The following is a 26,800-nucleotide window of genomic DNA, read 5'->3' as shown; positions in this document are numbered from 1 at the left end:
TCATCGCTTGGAAAACCCACAGAGTTCGAGCGAGAATTAGGAGTGAGACGATTCAGTCTCTCCTTGGAACGTAGGAAGCTTTTAATGTTTTTGTCACGTCATGAATACTAGTCGAGATTGACACGGTACCCTCCCTCTTTTGATACATTTGTTCTATCCTTTTCAGGTGCATTGGCTAATTTTGATTCGCTCCCTATCCAAGCAGCCCTAATCAGATCATAACAGCTAGAGTTAGCATATAATATGTTGATGCGTAGTTTTCCGCAGCGTTGTCTAGATGATATCTCCATGTTTCTGGGTTTCACCGCGTGGATTTTCTTTGTGACGACAGTTTCTCCGGTATTCCAACCGGCGTCTTCAGGTCGATCATCGAGAAACAGGAGAAACTGTCGTCACAATGAAAATCCACGCGGTGAGACCCAGAAACATGGACACATCATATAATATAGGGTATTTATCATCGAATATCGGAGTTTTGACGATTTATAATATTTATTACATTATAATTAAAGTTATAAATTTTATGTCAAATGAAAGAGCAACTCAGTTTTGTTTGTTTGCAACAATGCGCATGTGCGCACATTATAAGTGTTCAATATGAGCACCATTTGTCACACGGCACACATCAAGTCTATAGCCGAGTTCTTCCCAAACGTTGAGCAGTGTCCACTAACATTATGAGTGTCCAGTGTCATTATGAATGTTAACATCTCCACTGAGGTGAAATGTCGATTCATAACTGAAGACAACATGTTCCTGAAAACCATCATCGCCTTGAAACAACATTTCCGTGGCGAATGTGGCACGTAGTCCGTGGTCTGAAGGTTTTAGAGTATTTGATAACTGTAAACGGCAATTTCGCAGTCGTAAGCGTTTCCTTAAAACTTTCCAAACAGTCGACACGGGAATTTCCAATTCATGACTAGCCTTCCGAAATGATTTAATTAGGCTATGAGTGAACGACTCTCTCACTCGCTCAACACTCTTCGCTAACTTTTGGTTGAATTTTTCAATGAATTCATCCACACTATAGAATGCATTTAATAACAAATGGTCCTCCTTAAATGGAAACATTTTAGTTTTATTGCTATGTAACTTTAGAGAGTTCTTAGTGCTCCACTCAGAAATATAATCAAGTAAAACTCGTGCTGAGTGATCACTTATGAAATCAATTTTATGGGCATTGTGATAGCTTTATGGACTGTAGATAAATATTCAGTTTTTTACTCCCAAGTTTTGTTAGTGTTAAATCCTTTAATTGAGGCTAAAATTTGGATACATAATAGTATCCATCTATAGGGCTGAATTTTAAAAACTAATTAGGCCAGGCGTTTGGCCAACGGGCTTGATTTATAAATATGGTCAGACTTTGTAACTTTGATTGCCATAAAAATGTCTTCCCCTACGATGATCCGAACGTAAATCTCGGATTTTAAATCGCATACTCAAAAATTTTAATCTTGCTCACCACTCTTTGATGTAAAATGATTTGAAGGACTCAGCATTTAATTATTTGGATTAATATATATCGTGTTGGAGTCACTCATTTAATGAGAAAGAACGCGATTAAATTGGAAAATAAAAGGATAGAATTTCGGATCCTTCCGCCCCTCAATCCGAAATTTCTGGTTTTAAGACCCGATATCTGTCCTATCCTACATGCACACGCAAATAGGCATGCTATCATTAGTCCACTTCATAAATCTGGGTTGGGAGAAGAGGGATAAGGCGGACACTAACTAGGTATTTTCGAGCAAGAAAGCGATGATCTTATAAAAGTTGAAAGTAAGATAGTTACAAAACGATTTTCTCTGACTACTTATAATTTGAATACATATTTTGGCAGTTCAATGGAATCCATCTCGAAAAAAATTTTAGTGTACCAATTGATTAAAGAAGATGAAATATAAAATGTAATAATAATGGAATGTTCAACATTATTTCTATGGAATGTCATTCATAAAAATGATTGTTGGCGACATATCTTATCATATGATCACTTATTGGTCTCACATTAGTTGCAGTGAAGTTTTCTCGGGTTTCGCACCGGGTCAGGTCCTCCATTTCTCCTTCCAACGTTTCGATGGACAACTCGCCCATCGTCATCAGGGATTCAGGAATCCAATGGATTGGATGGAATCATTGGATTCCTGAATCCCTGATGACGATGGGCGAGTTGTCCATCGAAACGTTGGAAGGAGAAATGGAGGAAACCCGAGAAAACCTCATTGCAATTGTTCGCCGGGAAAAAAACAAAAATTATATTACTCACATTAGTTCTCGCACTAGTCCTCGTCATCGACATATTCAAAATTATTAATTAATGAGGCGACAGTAATAATGATTTTAACGTGGCGGCTTGCGGGGTAGTACGTAGATGTACTCTAAATCCCGTGCCAAGATCGTCATTCTTTCGTGCTGCATCGATAAGTGCCGGGAAGCCTCGAGTCAGGAGGAGAGCAATCAACGAAACAGTGGAACAAGGAAGAGGGAGCCGCGTGTGAGGACTCCCGAAGCGGACAGGAGGGCTTGGAATGAGGGGAGGAGGAACGCGGCTCTCTCTTGAGTGTGGGGTTAGGGTGGGCGATGAGGGGGGGAGGGAAACGGTTTAAGGGCCGCGATGAGAGATGGACGGGGTGATTTAGGGGAAGGAGGGTACGGGCGGCCAGGGAATTCACGAGGAAACAGGGTTCCATGAGAGGTGTGTGCGTGTGGCTGGCTGCCTGCGAGACGAAATGGAGAGAAGGGAAGTTGTAATGGAGGACGCGAGGTGGCGAGAGACAAAGTACGTGGCTGACGGATTTAAAGCCGCGTCTCGGAGTTCGATGCCGGGGCGAAGTGCTACTTACGACTCATTTAACTCTCCCTAACGAGCGGGCATGGGACTCACGCACGCAGCAGGGGTGCAATCCGGGGGTGAGGGGGGGGGAGGACGATGATCGGCCGAGCGCGTGTGAGTTTTCAAGGGGGGGGTGGAGGGAGCGGAATGAGGAGGGTCGTGTGTGGGGGGGGGGAGTAGCGACTGATTGATAGCGTTTTATTTTCGAAGTGGACGGCGGATCGAGGCAGCGCGAAGCAAAAATCGTGTCAACTGCATCGTGTGTGGGTTCGGACCGAGGAGGACGAAATTAACAGGAGAAACTGCGCAATATCCGAAAATTTTGTGAAGTGAGGTACCTAGGAGTTACAATAACTTCGAGCCCTTCGTGGGGTCACCTTTTTTTCCGTTTTGTGTGAGTTTGGACCGAGAAGGCCGAAATTAACAGGAGGTACAGCGCAATATTAGAAAATTCTGATTACGTGAAGTACCTGGGAGTTACGATAGCTTCGAACCTATTCACCTTTAGTTCGCCATTTTGGCTTTATATTCATACCTTTTCACTATCTCTATCTCCACTGAAGAAATTATAGAGGAACTGGTGCAAAAGTGGGAGCATGTTGGTAATGTGGAAGCATAACCTTTAGGGCTTGGGAGGTACTGTAGGCTAGTGGTGACCGCATCAACTTCTTGGCCTGCTTCTTTAGTAAGCCTTTAGGAGCGGTGACAGTCAACTCATGGTTTATTGTCTGTGAAATACTTGTTCCAAGTTTCTCTCCACTCGTAAAACTTTTGAGTTAAGTTTTTAAGATTAATTTAATCACCTGGTCCACCAAGCCATTTCTTAGTGCTATATAAGTTACTCTTAAGCATAAAACATGCTACAATCTAGTGTAATTAAGTAATCTACTATCTGGAAAATGTAGCATAGTTTTAGCTTCATAGGTCAATATGCCGATGCTGGCAATGTGGAAGCACAACACAGGGGTGAATGTGGAAACGTCTCCACATTTCCCTCACCTAAATGTGTTCTGTCTACTACATTACCTTTTCGCCAGTTTCAGAAGCCGATGAATATTATTGGCCCCAAGGCCAAGTGTAAATGGGACAATTGGGATGCCCAATCTATGATAAAAGCGATTGTTTCCTAATTTAGCTTCATAGGTAAATATGTCGAACCTTTTGGTTCTTTATGGCATTTTGGAAGCACAACACAGGGGTGAATGTGGAAACGTAGAACATACTCTGTACGCCAGTTGTGAAAATGAAAACTACGTTTGTGACTTTTTCAAGAGAACATTTTATTGAAAATTGCTTTTTTTTAGCCTTTGCGTTGATTTTTCAATGAATAATAAGTGAATGATCTGATAGTTCACTTTGCTATAGCATTGTAGCCAGAATACAAACGTTTCCACATTACCAAATAATTTTGAAAAACTAATCAAAGTCTTAATTTATAATTTACTATTATTTTTACGAAGTAAACGATAAATTTAGCATTAGCCGTTTAGTCAATTTCAAGCACTTCGTAACTCAGCCTAGGAAAAACTACTACGTTTACAGCATTCATCTTCCACAATAAGTTGCAAACATTTATGTACACCAAGAAAATGGCTTTTGCGTATTTTTAAAACGCATATTTTGTTGTAAAATGACGAAAATGTTTAAACATTATCTAATCCTGCAGTTTACCCCGAAAGAAAAAATAAAAATTGATACAAACGAGTCTTCGAAACATCTCTACCACCGCCGGCATTTGAATCCGGACCCAGTGGGTGGAAATCCAACACTCCGACCACCACACATGTCGGATTCCCGCTCTACTCATGCTCCTTAGAGCGAACATGAAGTGACTGTCTCCACTATCCGTAACAAAATTCCGACACACTAGTTTGATGTTATTATTTCAAAGGTAAGTCATTGGATTTTGACATCAAGCAGATCGAATCAACTCTCGGCAAAAGACCAGAAGCTTCCCCGGTGTGTAATCTGCATGCAAAAGGCGAAGCAACCATCAGACGACCAATTTTCGGGGTGAGATCGCTCCTTAGGTGACTCCCCACGGCCTGACCAACAAACCGACGCGTTTAATTCTGGATCAATCACCCTTCCATTGCAAAACCCCTCCTTCCCTTACCTTTTCCAGCTGCGGTGTCCTTATCAATCCTCGTGCGGCGTCCACCACGCGACTCGCTGGCGCCGTCATCGCCCAGCAGCGCCCCTACACGGGCCTTGATCAGGGGACGACGACAAAAGCCTCACGATCACAGACTTGGACGAAGACTCCGTCACTTGAGGAAGATGAGGCCGGATTGTGGCCTCGTCTGGGCCAGGTAAAACATATAAATCACTTCTTCTTCCTGCAACCTTTGAGCCCGACAAATAAACTTCACGTGACTTGGCGAAAATTACGACTCGAGAATTCGAGAAGAGCCACTGTTTGTGCACAAAAACACAATAAAGGTCGCAACTCGACATGAAGTTGCTATTAGTTAAGGAATGCTCAAATTTATCTCCCGTCTAAAGAATAACAAGGAGGATAGCAATAACTGCACCCAATTCTAAATACCATGGAAAGTTCTCTTAACAGAATATGAACGTAGGATTTCCCGTCGAACTAGTTCCAGGACTTCTCCTCAGGTTTTCCAGATTGCCAGGTTTTTCATGGCCGACGGTTCGATGCTCGAGCCGCCCATCATCATCAGGGCAAAATTAGTGAGCATTCATCTGCCCTGATGACGACGGGCATCAAACGGTCAGCCAAGGAAAACCTGTCGCTTGGGATAAATCGAGAAGAATCCGATCACTGAACAATTCGCGATTGGTGCGAGGTCCGTTATCGGCGAATTTTTTCACTGATTAATTAATACCACGACACTAAAGCTTCACACGGCGAACTTTTCACTAATTAATGAAGATCGAGAAAAACTGCGATGAAGTACTGGGAACGACAACAAGGGGTTTATACTCACTCACACTTGAGAAAGAATAATCAAGAAGTGGCCAGCACGAGAGAACCGGACCGTAGGCACACTCGACACTAACTGTGAGAGGAAAGCGATCAACTCTCCACTAAACGTTGATACCATCGAATGGATACACTTCATTTGACTCCGCAATTTCGAAGTGGCTGCGATATCGTTCGTGCAACAATTATATTTTCAACTTAAGAGGGATAGCCGAAAAACTCCCGGAAAAAAACTCACTACTATCGTTTCCAAAAGTCTGCGTACATTTATGCTCCACTCGAACGGTTGAATGAATCGGGCACTTTTCTGGTTATAACTCTGGAGGTTTGGCCCACAATGCGCTGGCAGTTTGGCCCTCGCTGGAAGCTTGAGTCGCCGAGAGCCAATGAGGTCGGCTTGCGACTGTTCAGAATACCTGGAGTCAAACAGCGTAACAAGCAGCCCCCGCGGAAGGATGTGCAGCTGAGGCACCTCGTGTCCACGCTCGCAACGATAGGAGTTCGGGCTCTCAATCCCTCTTTAGAGTCCGATTTGACCCTTTATAGCCCAATGTTGCTTCTTAGCAACATCAAAAATGTTTTAATTTTCTGCTCAGTTTAGGAAATATCTAAACAACGCATTATTTTGTGATGTAAAATGCAATGACGAGATATTTAGCTGCCACGATGATGGTGATTGAGAGCAAAATTTTCAAGTTTTCATAGTGAAAAATATTGAAATTTGATTTCTCCCAGAAGCAGTTCTGGGTTAGGAAGGGTTAAGGCTACATTCTTTCAAAGATGGATAACTGACTCCGAGGACTTGATGACTAATGCCGCGGGCAAGGTGAAAATTATTGGCGATTATGATCTATTGAATATTTTCTAGTCTGTATGAGTGCCGAATTTTTAATGCATTTTTTTATTATTCGATGAGTGCGTGAGCATTGATGATTTTACTCTTCCCAATAACACATCTTTCCCGATTATACTCATGCTGTACTTCTGCGAAAAATACGTCGTATTCCACTGATAAGTCGTATTCTCCTAATCAAAGCAATTTAGAAAAATGCCATTATTTCACTTGCCTGATGTTTTAATTTACTATCTAGCATAGAAGATAGCAATAAAATCATCACCAGATACTTTTTGGCGGTTTTAACATTATTCCTACTAAATTACGGCCCTGCCCGAGCAAAATAATTTATTTCATACGAAGTTAAAAGTCAGTCATAGAGAGTGAAAGAGAAGGGATTGAACTATATGATGGTGTAATGAAAAAAAGAAGAGCAGAATTTGAGGGTATGTGTAGAAACGTCCGGTATAGAAGGAATAGATAGTGGTACGAAAACGAGAGAAGTCAAAAAACCAACGCAAGTCAAAGAGTGAGATTAGGATGGAGAGGCATGATCGTAGGAAGGCGAGCTGAAAGGAATTATATCTAAAGCTATGGAACTCTATATTAGTACCACTCTAAGGATTGGGAACTGCAATCAAGGGCGTCGCGAGCGGAGGGTACAGTCCAGGAGCTCAACAACCCCCTCAGAAAGCTAGGGAGAAATCGCATGAAGCGTATCCCCTCCAATGCCCAACTCAAATGTGATATATAGGTGATATCCCCAAACTCATTTTTCTGACTACGCCTTCGCTGCAATAGAAACAGTCTATCTCATATTAAATTTTAATAACATCCCAAACATTTTATTCAATTATTTAAGGAAAAAAAATGTACAAACAGTAAAAAATACCAATTTGAAGTGCACACATTCCATGTCATGAACTTGGTAGAGGGATGATAAATAAATCTCCAGCGATACAATTCTTTCATAGAGTAATGAAGAATGACTCGAGGGTACAAAACGTCGGCCGAAATGTAGGATTGGACACGATGCAATGGTTGATCGAAATAACTTCCACCACCTGACGTGGACTTTTATATTATTGCTATCCTGTGTCTTGCTATCTTAATCAAATTGATAACCTATGTTCTCCAAATACATGATACCCATTCTTGGTTGAATGTAAAAAATAATTTCGGCGATTTACAAAAGCAAAACATCCAAAACAATATTTCACAGTGGACTCTATTTTTTATAAATGCAAAAATTCGATAGAATTATTTAGTTTTTAGCTAGAGTTACCCCTATTACTCCCACCAAAGCCACGCATAAAACGGTCCACCGCGTTGAAAATCCTCGCTCTCGTGATATTCATCCACGTCTGAAAAGTCTAAAGAGCTTACGAGATAATTAACAAGGAGGCGTTAAGCTGTTTCCAAAACATGCCGACGCAACACGGAGCCGTAATCAGTTGATGTTAAAGGCGGTGTATCTGTCACTCCCTTTCTTTCTCCCCGAGCGATCTTAAAAATAGAATGAGGAAAAAATGTGTGTGTGTGGCACAGCGAAGCGTCGAGACACAAGGGAAGAGAAAATGAGCCGCCGATCTGTCAAACTCACCCCCCACCCCTTACACTTCCCCTCCACCCCCTCCCCCCCCCCCTACGTGTCGCAGCCCTTACCCCCCACCCCTTCCCACTATGTCGCCTGAGCCGATGAAACCAGCCGCCATCTTGTTTGCGAAGTATCCGTCAAAAAGGGATTGAGTGTAATCCTAAGGAGCAAAGGCCCTTTCAAAACAACTTCTTACTCAACCATGACTTTGTTCTCCCCCGGCGTACGTTACCTGTGAAATATTCTCGGATTTTTCGCCAGGTGAGTTGCTTGCAGACCAACGCTTCGCACTCACTAAGTTATTCAACCTGGAAGCTGGTTAGAGTAGGTTTAGGGTAGAGCCAGTGGCAAAGCGAGGGGGTAGGTCGGGGGGTCTGGACCCCCCAACCCCCGAAATATAAAATATTACTTTCCTTCGTAAAAGGAAACAAAATATTGAAAAATCTTAAATTTACAAAAGATTACTTTTACAAATGAAGTTTTTATGATTACGAAAATTTTTAAAATTAGTTTAAAACCCTCTACTTAGTACCCTGTTTCTCAAACATTTTCCCCCTGATTTTCGAACCCTCCCCCGAATGAAATTCCTGGCTGCGCCATTAGGTAGAGCTGCAGAAATGCTTCTCTTCATTCCTACTGGGAGACAGACTTAATGACTTTCGAGGATAGAGCTCACCCCAGACTAAGCCACGGCTTTGTGATAACACACATTAAGGTTAGAGATGGGGGAAGTTTTATTTCCTTGGGCCACTCAGCACTGCGAGGATTTGTTTTTTGTAAGTGCAAAGGTTTTACTCGGGATTTGAAACCGGGACACTCCGATGAGCGACCCGACCCTACGCACACTAGGCTACCCCGCTAACCCACAACATCTTGGCGTAAATGGAAGTTTTATGAACCAGACCCATGAATTCCGTGTGCCTTCAACGATTGCACAATCTGCGCATAAATTGTGAAATCGATTTTAGATCACTTTTTCGATCTCGCGGTCGTATTTATGTCTCTCGATAGATAAAACTATCTTCTTTGTTACTGTTTTAGTTATAATAGAAGGCTAATATTTGCTCAACATACCACGATCCTAAGTAAACACTAACATTTTAGAATGTTCTGAGTCAATAGAAGCACATTTTTAATTTTCCACTCCATATCTACTATAAGCTAAGTTATTGTGAGCAAGGCTTCAGGGGCCTCGTGTCTGCGCAGTCGTCGACTACCGCGACTAACGCAAAAACCAAGTGATTTCTTATCAATGGCGATTTTATCTTGCTAAATATAATAGGCTTAGTAATTAAAGCTTAGAAAAAAACGCCTTATTCCATGCCGCTTCGTCTCTTTAGGTACTAGGATTAATATGAGCACAAATAATACCAGAATTAAATAATCCCACCGCTGCATTAAAAAAAAAACTATCGGCAAATTCGGGCAATCTGCGGTCATTCTTCTCACGGAAAGGTCAGGGGTGGAGGGTCATATTAGGTATCATATTTCAGCCCACCCTAATGCATAGTATTCAAAAGGCTTTACTAATCTGCACGTACATCCATTGACTTTTCGCAGTGGCACTTCCTTGACGGTTTGGAGGTTTATGCATGATGCGGCCAATTACCAAGACGGTGTCTATTCTGACAAACCTGCTTAAAAAAACACTCATAATTTTAAATGGATGTAGTAAAAACTTTGGTAAATACTATTCCTATTCCAGTATTTACCTCGCTGAAATTCCAAGGAGCTATTTATCCATTCTAGGCATTTTCTTGTAGATAGCATTTCACATTCTACGGATATGATGATGCTCAATAGAAGGAGAAGCGCAAAGCAGAGTCATTGCGTTCAGCCTTACAAGGATGAGGGAAAAGGAAATTGGTCAAAACAAAGAATATTCAACCATATTAATTGTCAAATTCGTTTAATATTTATCATTCACAATAAAAATCATCGAATTACGCTTCCAGTTGCACATTATTCATATTCATTTGTTTCAGTTTTCACATGGTAACGGAACTCGTAGTAACAATCTGAAAACGAAACCAGGGAAAACCAGAGTCACTTCAATTTTGAAGGGTGGCCGAGGACAGAGAGTGTTCTTTCCGTCGTACACACGGATTATGTCCCCGTCTTCTTGGAAAACACTTCTTCCGAGAATACAAAATCAACCATGGCGGTAATGAGATAGTGGAGGCAAATGTATAATACACAATGATTAATATAATCACATTCCTTGTACCGCACCATAAGCAAGAACCAGGCGTGGACACAATTCGTCATTAAAAGGAATTACTTGAGGAATTTCCTCTTTTTTTACATACAATGGAACGAATACATAAAAGACGTAGAACATGAATGCCTTAATCTTCTTCCCCAAAAGCACACAAACAGTGGATTTTCACCGGTCCTGCTTATATTGAAGATGAGATTTGCGTAAAAGGGAAACCTCGTTAAAATCTACAAATACTTCCGCGTTTTACTGCATAGGTAATAAATAAACGATATTTTAAAGCATTAACTCCGAGGGCTCGAAGATATGGAAAGTATGTATTGAATTCAGGTGGAGTATTCGTCTTTCCTCAGCCTTGTACCTGTTAAGAACAACACTTCAAGATCCAGTAACGAAGGCAAAAAAAAATTCCAGACGATCGGAACCAGGGCTAAAGTAATAGCGCTGCGTCACGTATGTCGATCTTTAATTTAAAACTGATTTTCAGAATGTACTTTTTACAGATATTTTTTTGAGTTTCAGAGAAAATTTAATCTTGGACAGAGGTCATGCGCTGTTGAACGGGCTAAATAACAAGAACGAATATAACGCGAAACGGAATTAGAAAATAGCTCCACGAGTATAAAAGAACGGACATTAAATCTTACGAAGGCAACCACAAATTCAGGAAGGCTTTAGGAGCCAATTGAAATTCATTCAAGAATTACAAAGCGTTACGAAGACGACGAAAAGTGCGCGCTAGCGATACCCACAGTAGCGATAATGCAAGGGTTTGATAACCACCGTCGTAATGCACATCGGTTCTTGCTACACTCATGCCCGTGGATGATCGCTTTAGGATTGGAACAGCACAATCATCCCATTAGGGAAGATTTTTGGCCCCTCTGAGAAAATTTGAATAGGAATTTGGCCCAACATGGAGGAGTTTCACCCTCCTAAAACGCGGAACCCTGATCGAGGCTGAGAACACGTCACTGTAACCAATTCTGCTATATTCCCTAAGACGTTTTCTTATAATTGTTTTCATATTGATATTTTTAGGACACAGTGGAGTTCTGAGTAGTTCACAACATTTTCGCACTAATGACGCCAGCAGCTTATTTGTTTCGACCGCCAAAACTGGAGATAATTTGTAAGATATCACTGGAGGCTGTCTAAACATGTACCCAGCCCTGTCCCGCCTGTCTGGGAGCGCCCTGGCACGAAGAGGCGAGGCTTTCCCCGAAGATAAATGGAATGGTCTGGATTAAAATAATTCGAGTCACTTAACTTACAAACGAATTGCACATCACGACGGGAAAGCTTGGGCTCGGGAAGAGTAAACGGTGGTTTGGGTCAAATCGGAAGAATACTCTGTAATACATGTCCCTCTTCTGCCCGTGAACGGTTCAGAATCTCGAAGCTTTTTTCCTACTTTCCTCAAAGGCCAAGTTTTTTTTTGTGTGACCGTCCACAGCGGTACAATCGCTGATAGGCTAATAAACAAATGAACATCCGAGGTTTCTCCTCCTAAGAAGATTCACACAAACACCGACCAGTCTATCAACACTAATTGGGATCAACTCGTCCACCACTAAACGTTCAATGCAATCACACCGTCATCTCAAACACACTCACATGCACACATGTATTCTAGTTCGCCGAAGTGCACCTTGGGTGGACCTTGTCGAAATTTCAAACATGCGAGAACAATTTCTTGAGGGTTCATTTTTGTTCCAATACTTCTTAAAATGATGAATGTTACGTTAAACTTGTCAACTTCAATTTTGCTGACAAGATGTGCTCTCTGCGGGAAAACCGTTCGCAAGTCCACGCTCACAAGCTCTTTCACACGAATTCACGGCTTTTTTTTACACTTTTTCAACGAGTCACTATGCAGCAATTACAGTGTAGATCGTCTCAATTTCGATCCTCAACAGCCTTGCCACGTCTCACACGTCACAAAAGCGTCTTCCCCCACAAACACACCAGGACCCCGCCACCCTTCCTTCCCAATTCAAGCATCCTCTGGCTAAATAAATAACTCCCTTCCTCACATCTTTGGCTTCTGCGCTTGATTTTACAAGTTTTATATATATTCTTCGAGCCCACGGCTAGGCCTTCACTCCATACACATGCACTTATTTAGAGAGGAGGACCAATACTTAGTGGCATGCCAAGAGTATTTATTCATTCATGTCCTTTGAGTACCCGAATAAATAAATGAGAGTACACTCATGAAAACAAGGACTATTCACACAAATACCATTGCAACCACACGGATACTGCAGTGAACTCCACTGAAATCGAATACCGGGGGATCTCATTATATGGTTGGCTATTTGCTGGTCAGTGATGAATAGTTTTCTTAACATTCTACCGAGAATATCAACAGCATATAACTCAGATTGTATTGCTGAGGAGGAAACGGGGGTTGCCTTTTACGTACTAGAATACGACCCCTAAAATGTATATAACGACTCATGGGTTGCCATGGTTTTGTTGAAATATTCATTGTTTCCACTCGAGCACCTGCCGATGTATTTATCGGAGTATCCAGGTGTTCACTCGGTAAACTCGAATACTGACGAATAAACACTGTTACACTCCCGAACAGCCTCCTCGTGTGCAATGTCACTCTCCCCTTAGGTCCTCCGACCCGCGTAGTGTCAGTTCCTCTCGGCGACAAGTGGTTCCGGGTGCGAGAGGTGGACGGGGGGCCCGGCGGCCGGCGGAGGCGGCGGCGTCGTCCTCGGGGGCGGGTGCGGAGCGTACGGGCTGTATCGGGGCGAGGGTGCGTGGGGCAGGAAGAGCGCCCGGGGCAGACGGGGCTCGGCGCCGCCGGGGGACGAGGGCGGCGGGGCGGGGGAGGACCCGGGGGAGGCGGCCGAGTGCGAGGCGGCGGCCGCCGCCGGGGACTGCGGCGCTTCGCCCTCGGCGGACATGATCGGGGGCGGTGGGGGTGGAGGCGGGGAGGACTGGTGCGCGGGAGGGCCGAGGAGGCCCCCGACGGCCCACTGCCCCCAGAGGTGCGGCGGGACGGGCAGGGGGAGCGGGGGGCACTGGGGAGGGCCGCCGCCGCCGCCTCCCCGCGAGTACAGGGTGCCGATGAGGAAGGCCTGCAGGTCGGAGGCGGCGGGGGCGACGTGGGGCGGGGGCAGGGGTGGAGGCCGCCCCCAGAGCGAGTGGTGTGGGTGGTGATGAGGGTGGTGCGGGTGGTGGGCGCCCATCTGGTCCGCACCCACGGCTGCGGCGGCCGCTGCGGCTTCCAACTCGGCGGCGTAAAGCCTCAAGGGGGAGCGGAGGAAGTGCTGCTCCATGAACATGGCGTCCATTGGGTCTCTGAATTGGTTGGAGAAAGAGAAATAAATAATGGGCATGAGTTACTCAATCATTACCTTTATTACAAGTACGTTGTTAACAATGGAGTCTATTGGTCTGATGGCGAAATAACCCAATGGCCCCACTTCAATTATTAACATTAATTGAATAATTATAATTTCTTGAATGATATGTGGCATGATGTAGTGGATGCTAATAATATTCGTGTTCATTAGTCCCTTGGAGTGTAGGTCTTGAAGAATGTTAATGCAAATTTTTGCGAACGTTTCGGTACAATTACACACTTTCATGAGTTCTTTGTTGCAATAAATTGGATTTGTTTTAATGAAGGTGTATAAATATACGTTAACGTTGGCAAAAATTTGCATTTAAATTCTTCAAGGCCCAAACTCCAAGACACTTATCAACGTTAAAGATAGACGTCAAGAGAAAGAAATAAAACTCAATGATATCAGTTAAATGAGATATAGCATTATATTCGCTGAATAAAACCCACTCAGTTCAAATTTACCTAGTAAAATTATAATTCTATTAATCAAATTACAGGACAGTAAAATTAGATGGTTTAAAATTTACATTATACAACCCAATAACGATGACAATAAATGGCCAAAAGTCATATAAGTTTATGAATCAATTCATAAAACGTATGTGAAATGATGTGCAATGCAAAGATATTTTTTATTTGAATACACTGACTGTAATTTTTTCAGGCGAAACTTGAACTATAGACATTCGCCTAGATAAGAATATCAGCTAATTAATTGTATAGTGGTCAAAAAGATTTTACTATTCCTGGAGTCACCCAATTTAACTATAAGAACTAGATTTCGACATGAAGAAGCCATTAATTATTTTTTTGCATTAGGATTTTTTTTAGGTATTATGGCTTCATGCGTAACTATTGCGCGAGAAATTAAACAAGTTAATGTTTGGGTGTCAATATTTCATTGATCTTCAATGTTTTTATAGCCCTTTTAATTTGGCAATCAATAAATTAAAGGCATTTATCTTTCTGCTATCACCGGAATGATTCAAGTATGCTTTTGAACGTAAACTGCTAACGTAAGAATGTTTTAATATGATTACTTGCCCACTTGAGTTACCGGTCTCCTTAATAAAGCCTTCCAAGCGATATAATGATATCATTTATAAATTTTCAATGCCCGTCGATGAATCCTCTGTTTTTGACAGTGCGATTGATGTCCATTCGACCAAATTTAGTCCTAAGAAAATGCTTGAAAACACCAGCATTGAGGCAATAATTTTAGCGCACAAAATAGCAGGTTACGACTTCCAAGACAGGTCGTCGGTTGAAAGCATTAAGTCAACTCGGACGAGACCTACAGAGCTGTAATTACTGAGATGGATTCCTTGATACTTCCTTTTGCGGGCATACTTTCGTAAAATATGTGATTCTCGACCGTGTGATTATCGAGTGCGTTCCCCGTCTTCGAAGCTCACACACCGATCATCTTCACTTCGTTCCACTCGAACGAAATACTACGCGTCGCGAATCGGATGGTGATTCATTCTACGTTTTCAAGCAAAAGTCATCATCACCCCATCATTTTCAACTTCCCGACGCAATGAGGATGTTTTGGTCGACAAGAGGCGACCTCGATACTCACCTGTCGAAGTCTGTGAGCCTCGAAGAATCTCGGAATCCTTTGGCGAACGGGTTGCTGTCTATCTTCAGTTTTGTGATCTGCAAGGAGAAAAGGGGAATACATTGTCATGGATACAAGCAGGCTTGTGAAGCAAAGGTGGGAAGAATAATACCATAGAGTATCTTACTTTCCGACCTATGAATAAATATACCCATTAAAAATATCGAGGGTAAGTCGTCAGTTTGGGTCATTAAAAATAATTCTTTGCTAATGTTTCGTAATTTAATGGATTCCATCTTTGTGGTATCCTACAACCTTTCTCTGATGCTGTAAAATTATTTAATAAGGAGCAGACTTTTCCGATAAGTTCTAATTATTTACCTTATTATTTTTCTCCTATTTTTTGTTTATTTATTTCGTTATTTTCTTGAATGACCATACATTGTTATTTTGGTCTTTTTAGTTTCAATTATGGTTTACTATTTTTTCTTTGTTGTACAAGTTTAGGTGTTTATACTAAGACATTAAAACTTTTTATATGGATACATCATTATTGTGACTTCGTATTTAGACGAGTCCTCCTACATTTATAGTAAGTCTAGTAAATGTAATAATAGAACTTCCAAAAAATATTATCATGATGTCCTTAGGAACCAAAACACTCTTTTGGTGGTGCCTAGGGACATCAACCAAGTATGCAGTAGCAATACTCATAGCCTCTCGTATTAGTCCCCTTGGTTACCGCCTTCATGCAGTGACAGACATATTCATTTTTATCCTTGAAGAAACCAAGTCAGCAGATCCGTGGTATAGATTCGAGCATGTGTAAATTGAAAAGAGTTCTCTTTTTGACCTCGGACAAGGAAAGAAAAGAAATATACTATTTTTCGCAGACTGCACTCGTCATTTTTCAACAGACGGCACCTTTTTGACTCGGCCGCCGCCGGGTCTCATTGTAGGCAGTTCACCCGAGAAAACTCGCCCGAGGAAAACCTCTGCCGGAGTGACTCACGCGTTGGATGGACATGGGTCGGTGCATTCAGGAGGCCTTGCAAATTTCATTCGGACATGCGAGACGAGACAAGGGTGAAGGTAAGCTAGTCCAGCAAAATCCTGTTTTCAAACTCGCAGCGTGCATAATATCATATGATGAATATATTTCTTCGAGTATTCATGTTCATGAGCAAATGCAGGCAGCATGATTCTAAGTATCACGATTGAAGATATTGAATTTTGAATGAATCACTATTTGAATAAGGTAATGATTGGAAACTAATTAATAATTCTTTCCCCATTCCAGGGAAAAATATTGTTTAACATGTGCTTCACACTCAGGAAACTCTTTTTAAATGCGTGGGGTTTTGAAAGGATCAAAAAAATTCTAACCTTTGAGAGCATACGTTCCTGCAGTCGACCAAATATCAAAATAAACCTAATATTTCCCAAGATCTCTTCAGCATAAACGATTTCCGCATGGCCAACTGGATTGAGTTGGAATAAATATAAGACAAACTGATTTTTCGGGCGTCAAGCACATGCTATACCCTCATTAACAAAATTTAAGCTCAAATTTTACTTCAAAAAACTACATTTTTGACAAAATAATGGCTTCTAAAAACATTTCCATTGAAATTTCAACTATTATTCGTGATCTTTGGCCAAAAAGTTATTTTTTGTGATAAATTACCTAACTATCCCCGTAGAAAAACCTAATTAGAGAATTTTTATTCGAGAAATAATAGTTATTAGGATTACTGACGAGCAGCGCCTTGTCCAATGCGGAAATTACCTAAGTTTAAGTGAAACAACTTGAAAATATCACGTTAGGTTCGATTCAGCCCCTCTTTTTGAAATTTTCTCATTTGACACGCGTGTGATTGATTTATATCGCAATTGGATGGAATTATTTTTCATTTCTCCCTCATGTATTTCAGTGTCGCTTATTCACGCGGACAGCAAGCACAACCACACTCACCAGTTGGTTCTGATAGGCCGTGACGGCCGTGAACACCGACTCCGGGAACACGAACGTCTTGTACTCCTCGGCCTCGAGGTCCGTGATGTTTCCGCCGCAGCCCTCCCGCCAGCGGACGAGGTGGATGCGAGGCTGGTAGCGGTGCATCGAGTTGAGCACGATCTGTGGGAAAACAAAAGAACATCTGAATGCGCCGCATCACACAATCATCCAGTCACATTCTTTTGATGCAAATATTATAGATGGCCTCCTACAAAAAATGATTCCGTCGATTACTTAACTACATTTTAGATGTAATGCGCTACGGTGTGGTGGAAGTTATTAATATCAGTGTAAATACAGTGAAAATATTAGAATTTCTTATTTAACCATTTACTTTGGTACAGACAAGTCAGGCCAAAGGAAGATATTTGAGGTGAAAAAATAAATTCCCTGACCTAGGATTTGGACTCCCGCATTTCGAGGCAGATAAGTAGGTATGCTTTTTGATACTTAGTGTAACTGGTGGTATACTTGATCGCTAAACGCGAGATACGGACTCCAATGCTATAACCTATTATAATTTTTTCATTATCACTCTGGCGATTCAGTCCCTAGCCCATGTTGCCAATGGGTTTCCGAGAAGGCGTCGCCTGTATTTAGATTTTCCCGGGAGCAGACGGACAGAATTTTGCACACACCCATATCCTGAATTGTTAAATACCCCTTTCAGGCGAGAGTTGAAACCGCGTCCCCTGAACTGGCAGGCAATGACTTAACCCCGCCACCACCAGGGCCAACAAACTGAAATAATTTTCAACTGAAATTTTTACCACTGATTTTTTTCTGTAGGTGCTTATATCATTGCACTCACACGCCTAACTGAGAGCAAACCTACTTGTCTTTGAACTGCAAAATTTCGCACGGAAGAAGTTGTAAATTTTACAACATCAAATATTGCTTTCATCCTACCAAAGACTCCATGAAATATTTTTCTCTCATCTATGAGTAGCTACAACGATGGAATACCCTTCCACAGCGTAAAGAGAGTTCTGCATCGGCAGTCGGACACTATTTTGTAGTATTAATGAGAGCAGAATTTAAAAAGTTCTCGTATATGATCATCGAACTCAAGCCAAATAAACAGGTGAAAATATCGTCTTAAACTCCATTAACTCTATGCATAGCCCACTCGTTCACAACGTCTAATATGAACAAATGCACGCATCATTATCGCTGTCAAAGTTAGGGACGCCATGAACCTGATGGAGTTTCCCGAATGGTCGGTAGAAACGATACCCAGAGTATGCACGACGGCTAAATGGACTATCCAAAAAGGCATTATACATTATATATGCCAAGGAAATACTTCATTTTTATGAAATCTCAATTAGCATAAACATATGGCAATGCATTTCATTCCTGAATCTCTATGCCTTACTTTACAAGTAATAATGAAGCTAATATATCCATAATAACGGTAAAATTACGCCTTCAAACGAATCAAAACACTTACATTTCTCAAGCAGATTTCGATATTACGAAACACTAGCAATGAAAATGCAAATGGCGTTATTAACTCACGGGGTAACATGTACGAGCAAGCCTTTCCGTATCAATAACTGAAAATACATCAAGCAGGAGATAATTTATCCTACCATCGGACTGGCTGGAAGTTGATCATGGCAGCTAAACATACCTACTTTCTACACCTATGAGTGCTACCAGCAATCCATCACATGAAATGGAACACGCATAACTCGCTGCTTCCCGTTTATGATGTGATCGAATAGCAACTGTGCCGCAACTGCATGAAACAAGTAACGTTGTACGCAGTCACACGCAAGGGTGCAAAGTTATACGCACCAAAGATGAAATTCGCCACGAAAAAATGTTTGGCTTCGGTAAAACTCATCCTGAGATTAGCTTTATAGGAAGATGGCTTGCTGGTGTAATTGGTGGCATACCTGACCGGTAATCTCAAGATCCGCCGAAAAAAACGAAATATTTTTTAAGTGAATTTCTTCCTCGGCGTATATTAGGATACTATTGTAGCAGCAATGAAGAATATCATGTAGTTCACAGAAGACGCATTAAGTAAATAAACCAATTAAACTTCCACTGAAAATCCATTGACAACTTCCTATGTTACAAGTAATAAAATTTAATACCACGGGGTTAACAAATCATTCCCAATAGATTCTAACCCTAGAGTCAGCAGTCAGGAAGGCCATGCCGCCACCGCTGAGGTTGAACGAAGGTGAAGCATTCAACAGCCAGACTAGAATTTTCAATACTTGAGTTTTACCGTTGGCAGAAAAATTTCTCATCCTCAATTCAGCGAATAAATTATAGCACTAAGCTGAACAGTTTGGCGTAATTGGTACATTAGGTACTGCTGCACTGATAAGGAATATATAGTGTCATGTGAAAATACGTGTAGATCAAGTCATTACCCTAGATTATGAGTGTATGCTGCCATATTTAACTCGTATTAATGTCGCTCTTATCGATCTACTTTTAATTTAATCGGTAGCCTTCATTTATTCACCATAAGCGAGCGTAATCTAGGCCATCACCTCTCCTGTTGACTAATTGTATATTGCAACCACACCCCGTAGACGACGAGAGCTGACAGCAAGAAATGCACTTGAAAATGATATTTACATTCTGTTACTTTTAATTCATAGAAACGTTTTGAATGTCATTCATGGGATTACGAGTGCTATGCATGGTGTTTGAGTGGTGGATACCAGTTAAGAGAATGACAGGAGGTATAAAGTGATCATTGAGCTGGTATTTTGGAGAGAGAAAATGATGAAAGCTGTGATGAAAAGAATAAAATTGCCTGGTTAGTAACAGACTGAAATGGGGGAAGACAAGTTCACAGATAGATTGGAGGATAAGGCAGCCTCATGTCGAACTGAAGATGAAACTTAAACATGGGAATATGGGGTCAGGCAGGGGTGGAAAATTAAACTAGCCCGCTACGTACTATGTAAATAAATCTAAAAAAATTGTACATGAATTTTTAATATTAATATAATTTGTTATTCCCGTAGGTTTGGTTTATATTTTCCTCAGTCTTTTGAAGCGGCCTCATGTTTTGACCCAAAGGATGGTATAGGCAAAATATGGTATCGCTAAACCCGTGCGGACACGTGATTTCATGGATTCAGTGGGTCAGTTCCTTTCCTCTTGGACCACTTCGCTCCTCGAGGATTTTTATTAGATAGTTTCCAAAAGCTTTTCCCGGAATCCGAACCCGGGACCATAAGGTCAAAAGCCACTACCAACAAGGCAAACCCCCATCTTAAGCGTAAGAATGTCTAAAGTAATAACATAATAAACATTGACGCAGTTTTATACGTACGATTGTTTCTTTATCTCGATCATTCGAAGCCGTATTACAATTTATGACCATAATTATTGAAAAAATTAGAAATAATTAATTTTTACCAATAAAGAATTCAATGCTGCACGTTGGAAAGACTGGAGCGATTGGTAAAAAGGAACACACACACCTTTATAGCCCGGTATACACCTACTTAAAAATGATCAAACAATGATTATTTTATCGACCTGTTATAATCAATGGTACTTATAGTGATTGGTCTTCACAAAAACCTTTATTTTACATGAACAGGTTTCAATATTCATCACACAATAAATCCTCTAATTTACGAGAAAATTGGACACATTGAAGACTGAACGCACGTAACTTGAGTCAAAAATGCCAGTAATGCTCATGATCACATTAATAAACCCATTTCCACCCACAGTAGCCATATGGATTCATCCTACCATTCTCAGCATATGAGCCACGTGAAGAAAGCCTGCACTCCTTTTTCCTGTCAAATTGGGAAAATGTGACGTCGAAGCTGGCAATAAGTCAAAACACTGATCAGTTTATTATTTCAAGTCGGTCTAAATCATTCCACAGACGGAAGCAGACGGGTGCGAAAGGGAAATTCAAAATGGACGCCCACTGTCTTCCGATTACTGGAAAATACCATCAAAGTATACAGGGAATGGCGTTCTACATATTAGTTTAACTTTCCCTCATCCAAAAACATGCTTGCCTTGAAGATTCATTCTTTCCATCAGCATCACTCGTAGAAATTGAAAAAATTAGATTCTGACTTCCTTACCACCCACAGCAGCTGTGAGCCATTGAGAAGAAATAAGTGGATGTAACACTAAAATTTCAACTTCAAATTTAAAAAACTGCGTAAAGGTATTGCAAGTACCATACAAAAAGGAGCGACAAATAATCTTGAAATTCAATTAACTCGAAAGGTAGAATTCGTATTATTAATTTCAGTGGATCACTAGAGACGAGCATAGGAACAATTTGCACTATCACAATCCATTTTCGGGTGTACGTCTGCGGACTTAATATTTAAACTCGACGTTTCGTTCCTCCTGCTGGGAACGTCGTCAAGCGACTGAAGATGTAAATATTCACATTTGATATTAATATATATTATATTCACATATATATTTAAGATTGATATTTTCATGTCGGGGCCAGGACACAAGATCCTCCTGGATGAGGCCAAAGTCATAGTCATCATCTGCATATTATCCAAGGCTAATTAGAGAGGCGATAGAAATTTCTTAACGGGCTATAAATTTTAACAGGAATGATGGATATAATTTAAGCCATGTGTGGAAGAGACATCTTTCAAAAAATTGAATAACAATATTCCAATACTCTCCCCCGTTTTTTATAGCTGACGTTTCAAAGAAATTGTTTTTATTTTATTTTTATTAAATTTTTAAACCTTTGAAAACAATGTACTAGTATTCCAACGGTACGAGAGAAACAAATGAACATCTTCAGTCTCCTGACGACGTTCCCAACAGGAGGAACGAAACGTCGAGTTTAAATATTAAGCACGCAGACGTACACCCGAAAATGGATTGCAATAGTTCATCTAATCGCTGCGGAAACCTTAAAATCAAAATAGGAACAATTTACTTAAAGATCTTCACAATCGCAGGCGCAAAGTTTTCTGGGTTGATAGCTTTCAATCTGCGTAACTTGTAGTTAGGCGAGAGACTCACCTGTCCGTTCTTGTCCATCTCGTTGTTGGTCAGTTTGACCTTCTCGAAGGAGACGACCTGCTTCCGGAGCTGCTCGGACGTGAACGGTGCGTCTGGGTGCAGGTAGAGGCGCGGCGGTGCGGGAGGGTCCGCTTTGCCCGCCACCAGCCACGAGGAGCGGTGGTAGGCGTAGCGGTAGCGCTTCTGGTCCACGGGCACGATGTCCATGAGCACGGCCCAGCGCTCGCCGTCGCCCGCGCCTCCCGGGTCGGCGGCCGCGGCGGCGGCCAGCGGGTGGTGGGCGTGGTGGTGGGCGAGGTGGTGGTGGTGGTGCGGCGGCGGCGGAGGCAGGAGGGGCCCGCCGGAGAAGGACACCCGCAGGGTCGGAAACATCCTCCTGCTCGCGAGAGGGAGGACAAAAGAGCGGAAAATCCGAACGTTAAATCGCGGTCGCAAGAGGAACAAGCACACAATCAGCAATCACAGAGATAAGACGTAATAATTATAATTACAGGGATTAGCGGATGAAAGTGTTGTGTTACATTCCAGGAAAATTTGAGATATTGCAAAAATACACATAAAATAGATAAATCAACAAGAAAACGATGTAAGAAAAATTCAATTCCAAGTGACAACTTAAAACCAACTTCGTAAAGGTATTGAAAGCATCATAAAGAAAGAAGTCACAAATAATATTCAAATTCAACTACTTATCTCGAAAAGTAGAATTCGTATTATTAATTTCAACAATTAATTATTAAATTAGTGTTCAAGAAAGTGGCGATTATGATACATAAACAGGGGGATTAACGCGATGCGATGCAATGAATCTATATGCTGGGTGTTTCTGGAGGATTTACAATTCTTCAGGAGGTAGTAGGTGAGACAGTATTAAGCATTATTTGTCCATATTGGGGTCGCAACTCCTTTGTTACTGAGCTATGGCAACGCAAACATTTTTTTAAATACACTTTGCGGTTACCATGAAAAGGGGTTTTTTGGTGTCCAGCCTTTTCGACAATTTATTTGATACTCTAGATCTTTAAGGACGACTAAGGTTGGACGAAAATATACGATTAAAAGTGTACGAAATAATTAATCTTTGTGCTTAATAAAGTGAGAGTATTGAGCAAGTATGAAAAATACGATTGCACAATTTCATCCACTCTGCTCGAAGTAATATGAATCAAATAAATTGATATTAAAAAAACCAATGGTGCTCCAAACTTCCAACACTTCCAAATTTGGTTACAGGAAAAATGTAAATCACGAAATAAAAATATTTCCTTCTAACAAAATCATTAATTATAATAAGGTATGATTAAGGTTCATCTGCCCTCTAATGTTGACACCAAAATCACGAGGACTCTATTAGGACTAAGGATGCGATTTAATTATCACGAAAGAAGAAAAAGAAACTCAAACTATATCATAACTTGTATAATTCAACGATTTTTAGAATCATATGTAACTTCATAAACTTATTTAATAAATTTAATTATGGCTGTGAACAAGGTCATGGTCTGTTCTGGACGACAACGAAAAAAGTATAAATACTTATTCGGAGTTTGAAGTGCCAGCGGTGCGTCCGTTAATGCTGCCGATTTTACAAATGCATGCTCGAAAAGATATCCTAATTCATTTTATAAACATGAAACTGTAATAAAATAAAAATAGTCTCCTCGGAATATTTTCCACATTCATATAATAAATTAGTGTTCAGGAAAGTGGCGATTATGATACATAAACAGTTATCGCGAGAAGCTTGGGGCGCGGACATTCCAACAACGCTGGTCGAAGGTTTGAGTTAATTTGGGACCATAGGCCTCGCTATTAAAGATACAAATGGTGGTAGCAGTTAACGCACATGATCGAAGATTTTCATGTACACGTGAGTGGTAAAAATCTCGTTACGAAATCATAATTTATCTTGATTTTCCTACCAGAGATTGAAATACCACACATATAACTTATGACACTTATGACCCATTCCTCGAAGCAAACAAATTTTAGAAAAACATATTGCGATTAAATGAAGACATTTATAGTCCAGTGCTAAGGCGCCAATCATTAATCACGGATCTCGAGCACTGTCAAGAAGAAGCGACGGAACATATTTGATGGAAAAAAAACATATTCTTCAAAGCGTCTGAAATATTTCCACTCGTATCCACTTTGGCACTGTTCCCTCGATGAAATTCTTTTGGGAGCCTGATAAAGTGGCTTTCACTGAGCTTCATAAATAAATATAGTTGAGGACAAGACTTTTTTGATATCGTGTGCCAAGTAGTGTTCTCTGCTGTGCCAACACAACGTGTGGTCATCACTTAGGCATCGCTTCCTCGACAGTAAGTCGCTGTATTTCATCCTGAGAAAAACTGTGCGCACAACAGTCGACACCAATCACAAGATATTGCTTCCACCATACGGAATAAAATGTGCATTCGTATTAAATCCATTGATTTAAGTGGCTACTGGGATTTTCTCTTCCCACGATTTGTTTTTCTCATTTGTTTTTGGCTATATGATTTTTTCTTCTCATATGGGATTACAGTAAGCATAACACTTCGTATTATACGGTTTTCTCTTCCTATATGAGCATTTAGTTGGAATAACTTTTCGTATCATGCATTTAGCATATCTTTAAGGAAAATTCAACGCTTTGAAACGCAATCTATGGTCAGGGAAACGAAAACTCTGAGCTTAAATATGAATCTGTAAGTAAAAGAATTTATTCGGTATCCGGGGTAAGTATTTTTAAATGTATATAATTGTATAGTATTTTGGGTTAATTGAATATCCGTAAAGATGAAATGTCGAATAATACTACAGTACATAGCTTTACCAAAACACAATTGAGATACCCTGTACGGGATATGAGGAATTATCATGCCTAGAATTTATAGAAGATAATGTAAAATTTTCCTTAAATTTCTGGTTCTCGCAGCAAAATCCATTATGTACGTTGCACAGATATGCAATCATCGTGGTTAGGTGGGTCTTTATAAAATTATGAATCATTCATCAAGGCATTTTTGTTAGCAAGTACATGGGAACAATGCAATTGAAATAAGCACCTTAGTAATGTATTTACAAATAGGGCGAACTTTTATATGATTGCGCTCGAGTGAAAAGATTTAAAAGGGCAAGTTTTGGTCGCAGTGTAAAATGTGTATTCGAAAAATGATCCACTTCGACAACGTTGGAAATTGCTGCCACCAACCTTTTCAACGCGAGACTATGTAAGCGGTGCCGATATGTCATCATGAATGTGTTCCATCGTTGCATAGACTTTCCCATACAGCGTTTAGACAGATATCTATCAGTATAAAAGCTCTACCGTATTCTCACTGAGCTTTGATGCATGTTGGCATTTACGGAGGATAATCAGCCCCACGCCATCTACGCTAAACAGATAAGTGAGAAGGATATTTCAAGACAGAAATTAGGAAGCGTAGACAACTGTGGACGGGGTTGGAAATAGTAAAAGATTATTTGTATATGCACAAGAAGGCTGGTAAAAGGTTTTCTGAAAGTGCAGGAACGACAATTATGATTACGAGAGAGAATAAAAAGGCACTTCGATTTTTCACTTCTCGCAATCCAATCAGCTGACAAGAACTACCATAAAATAATGCTCACATTATCTTAAACGACCAATGAAAACAGGTCCTCAACATTGATTTTACTCAACTGACTATCAAAAGTACTTGCGGGTACAAGGTAGAATGGAGAAGATGAAGTGGACGAAGAGGAAGAGGAACGACGAAGTGCTGGACATGGTGGGTGAGGATAGGCAGCTTTTAGAAAACATAAGGAGGAGACATGTTTACAGCAGGGAGGAGAAGTTAGAAACAGTATTTGAGGGTATAATGCTGGGTAAGCGTGGTAGGGCAAGGCGGAGAATAGGATGTTTGGATGGATTGAAAGAAGTTGGAATTTACTGTGAAATTTTGAGGGAACTCTCAAATTGGAAGGAGAGACTACCGTATCGCAGAGGTGATCGGCAAAATGTTCTAATTAAACATATCTTGACTGTTTCAGTAATTCAATAATCATAAAAATGAAACAAATTGCGTTAAAAGTTTTCGGAAATCGGTTCAAGCTGGTATATGAATCCCATGAACGTAGCTTCACAACAAGCACCACACGACCAATTATTTTTTTTTTTATATCTTCAGGACTCTTTTTTATTTCTTCGGACTCTTTCATGACCGCTCTGGCCTTGCTGCTCCACGAACGTGCTTTTTCTGCAAACTAGTGAGTCAGACGGGCAGACAAGAAGGAAAATGGAAAAGAAATAAAGATTCTGCTCCTGCAAGACTCTGTCACGGTCGATATAATGAGAGCGTCTGCCGGACGCAGAGCGAGGCGCTTCGGCCGCGACGAACGCATATTTACGACGAGTCGCAGGCTTCGTGAGTACCAAC

The 26,800-nt window shown here is 41.0% G+C and overlaps 1 protein-coding gene across 1 annotated transcript in view; it reads right to left on the bottom strand.

Annotated features, from left to right (window-relative positions):
* Positions 1–10,110: 10,110 nt before the first annotated feature.
* The window catches only part of LOC124155498 (T-box protein H15-like), a 161,409-nt gene continuing 144,719 nt past the window's right edge, over positions 10,111–26,800 (bottom strand). Inside the window, exons 3-6 of the mRNA XM_046529359.1 lie at positions 22,392–22,767; positions 17,343–17,504; positions 15,389–15,465; positions 10,111–13,757 (exon numbers count right to left, since the gene is read on the bottom strand). Of these exons, the coding sequence (XP_046385315.1) occupies positions 13,085–13,757; positions 15,389–15,465; positions 17,343–17,504; positions 22,392–22,767 (1,288 nt within the window). The 3' untranslated portion in view covers positions 10,111–13,084. The remainder of the gene's footprint in view (positions 13,758–15,388; positions 15,466–17,342; positions 17,505–22,391; positions 22,768–26,800) is intronic.

This window comes from Ischnura elegans, chromosome 3 (assembly GCF_921293095.1).
Source record: "Ischnura elegans chromosome 3, ioIscEleg1.1, whole genome shotgun sequence".
NCBI classification, from domain to species: Eukaryota; Metazoa; Arthropoda; class Insecta; order Odonata; family Coenagrionidae; genus Ischnura; species Ischnura elegans.
Note: the sequence above shows the minus strand (reverse complement) of the source record. Positions and strands in the feature narration are given on the sequence as shown.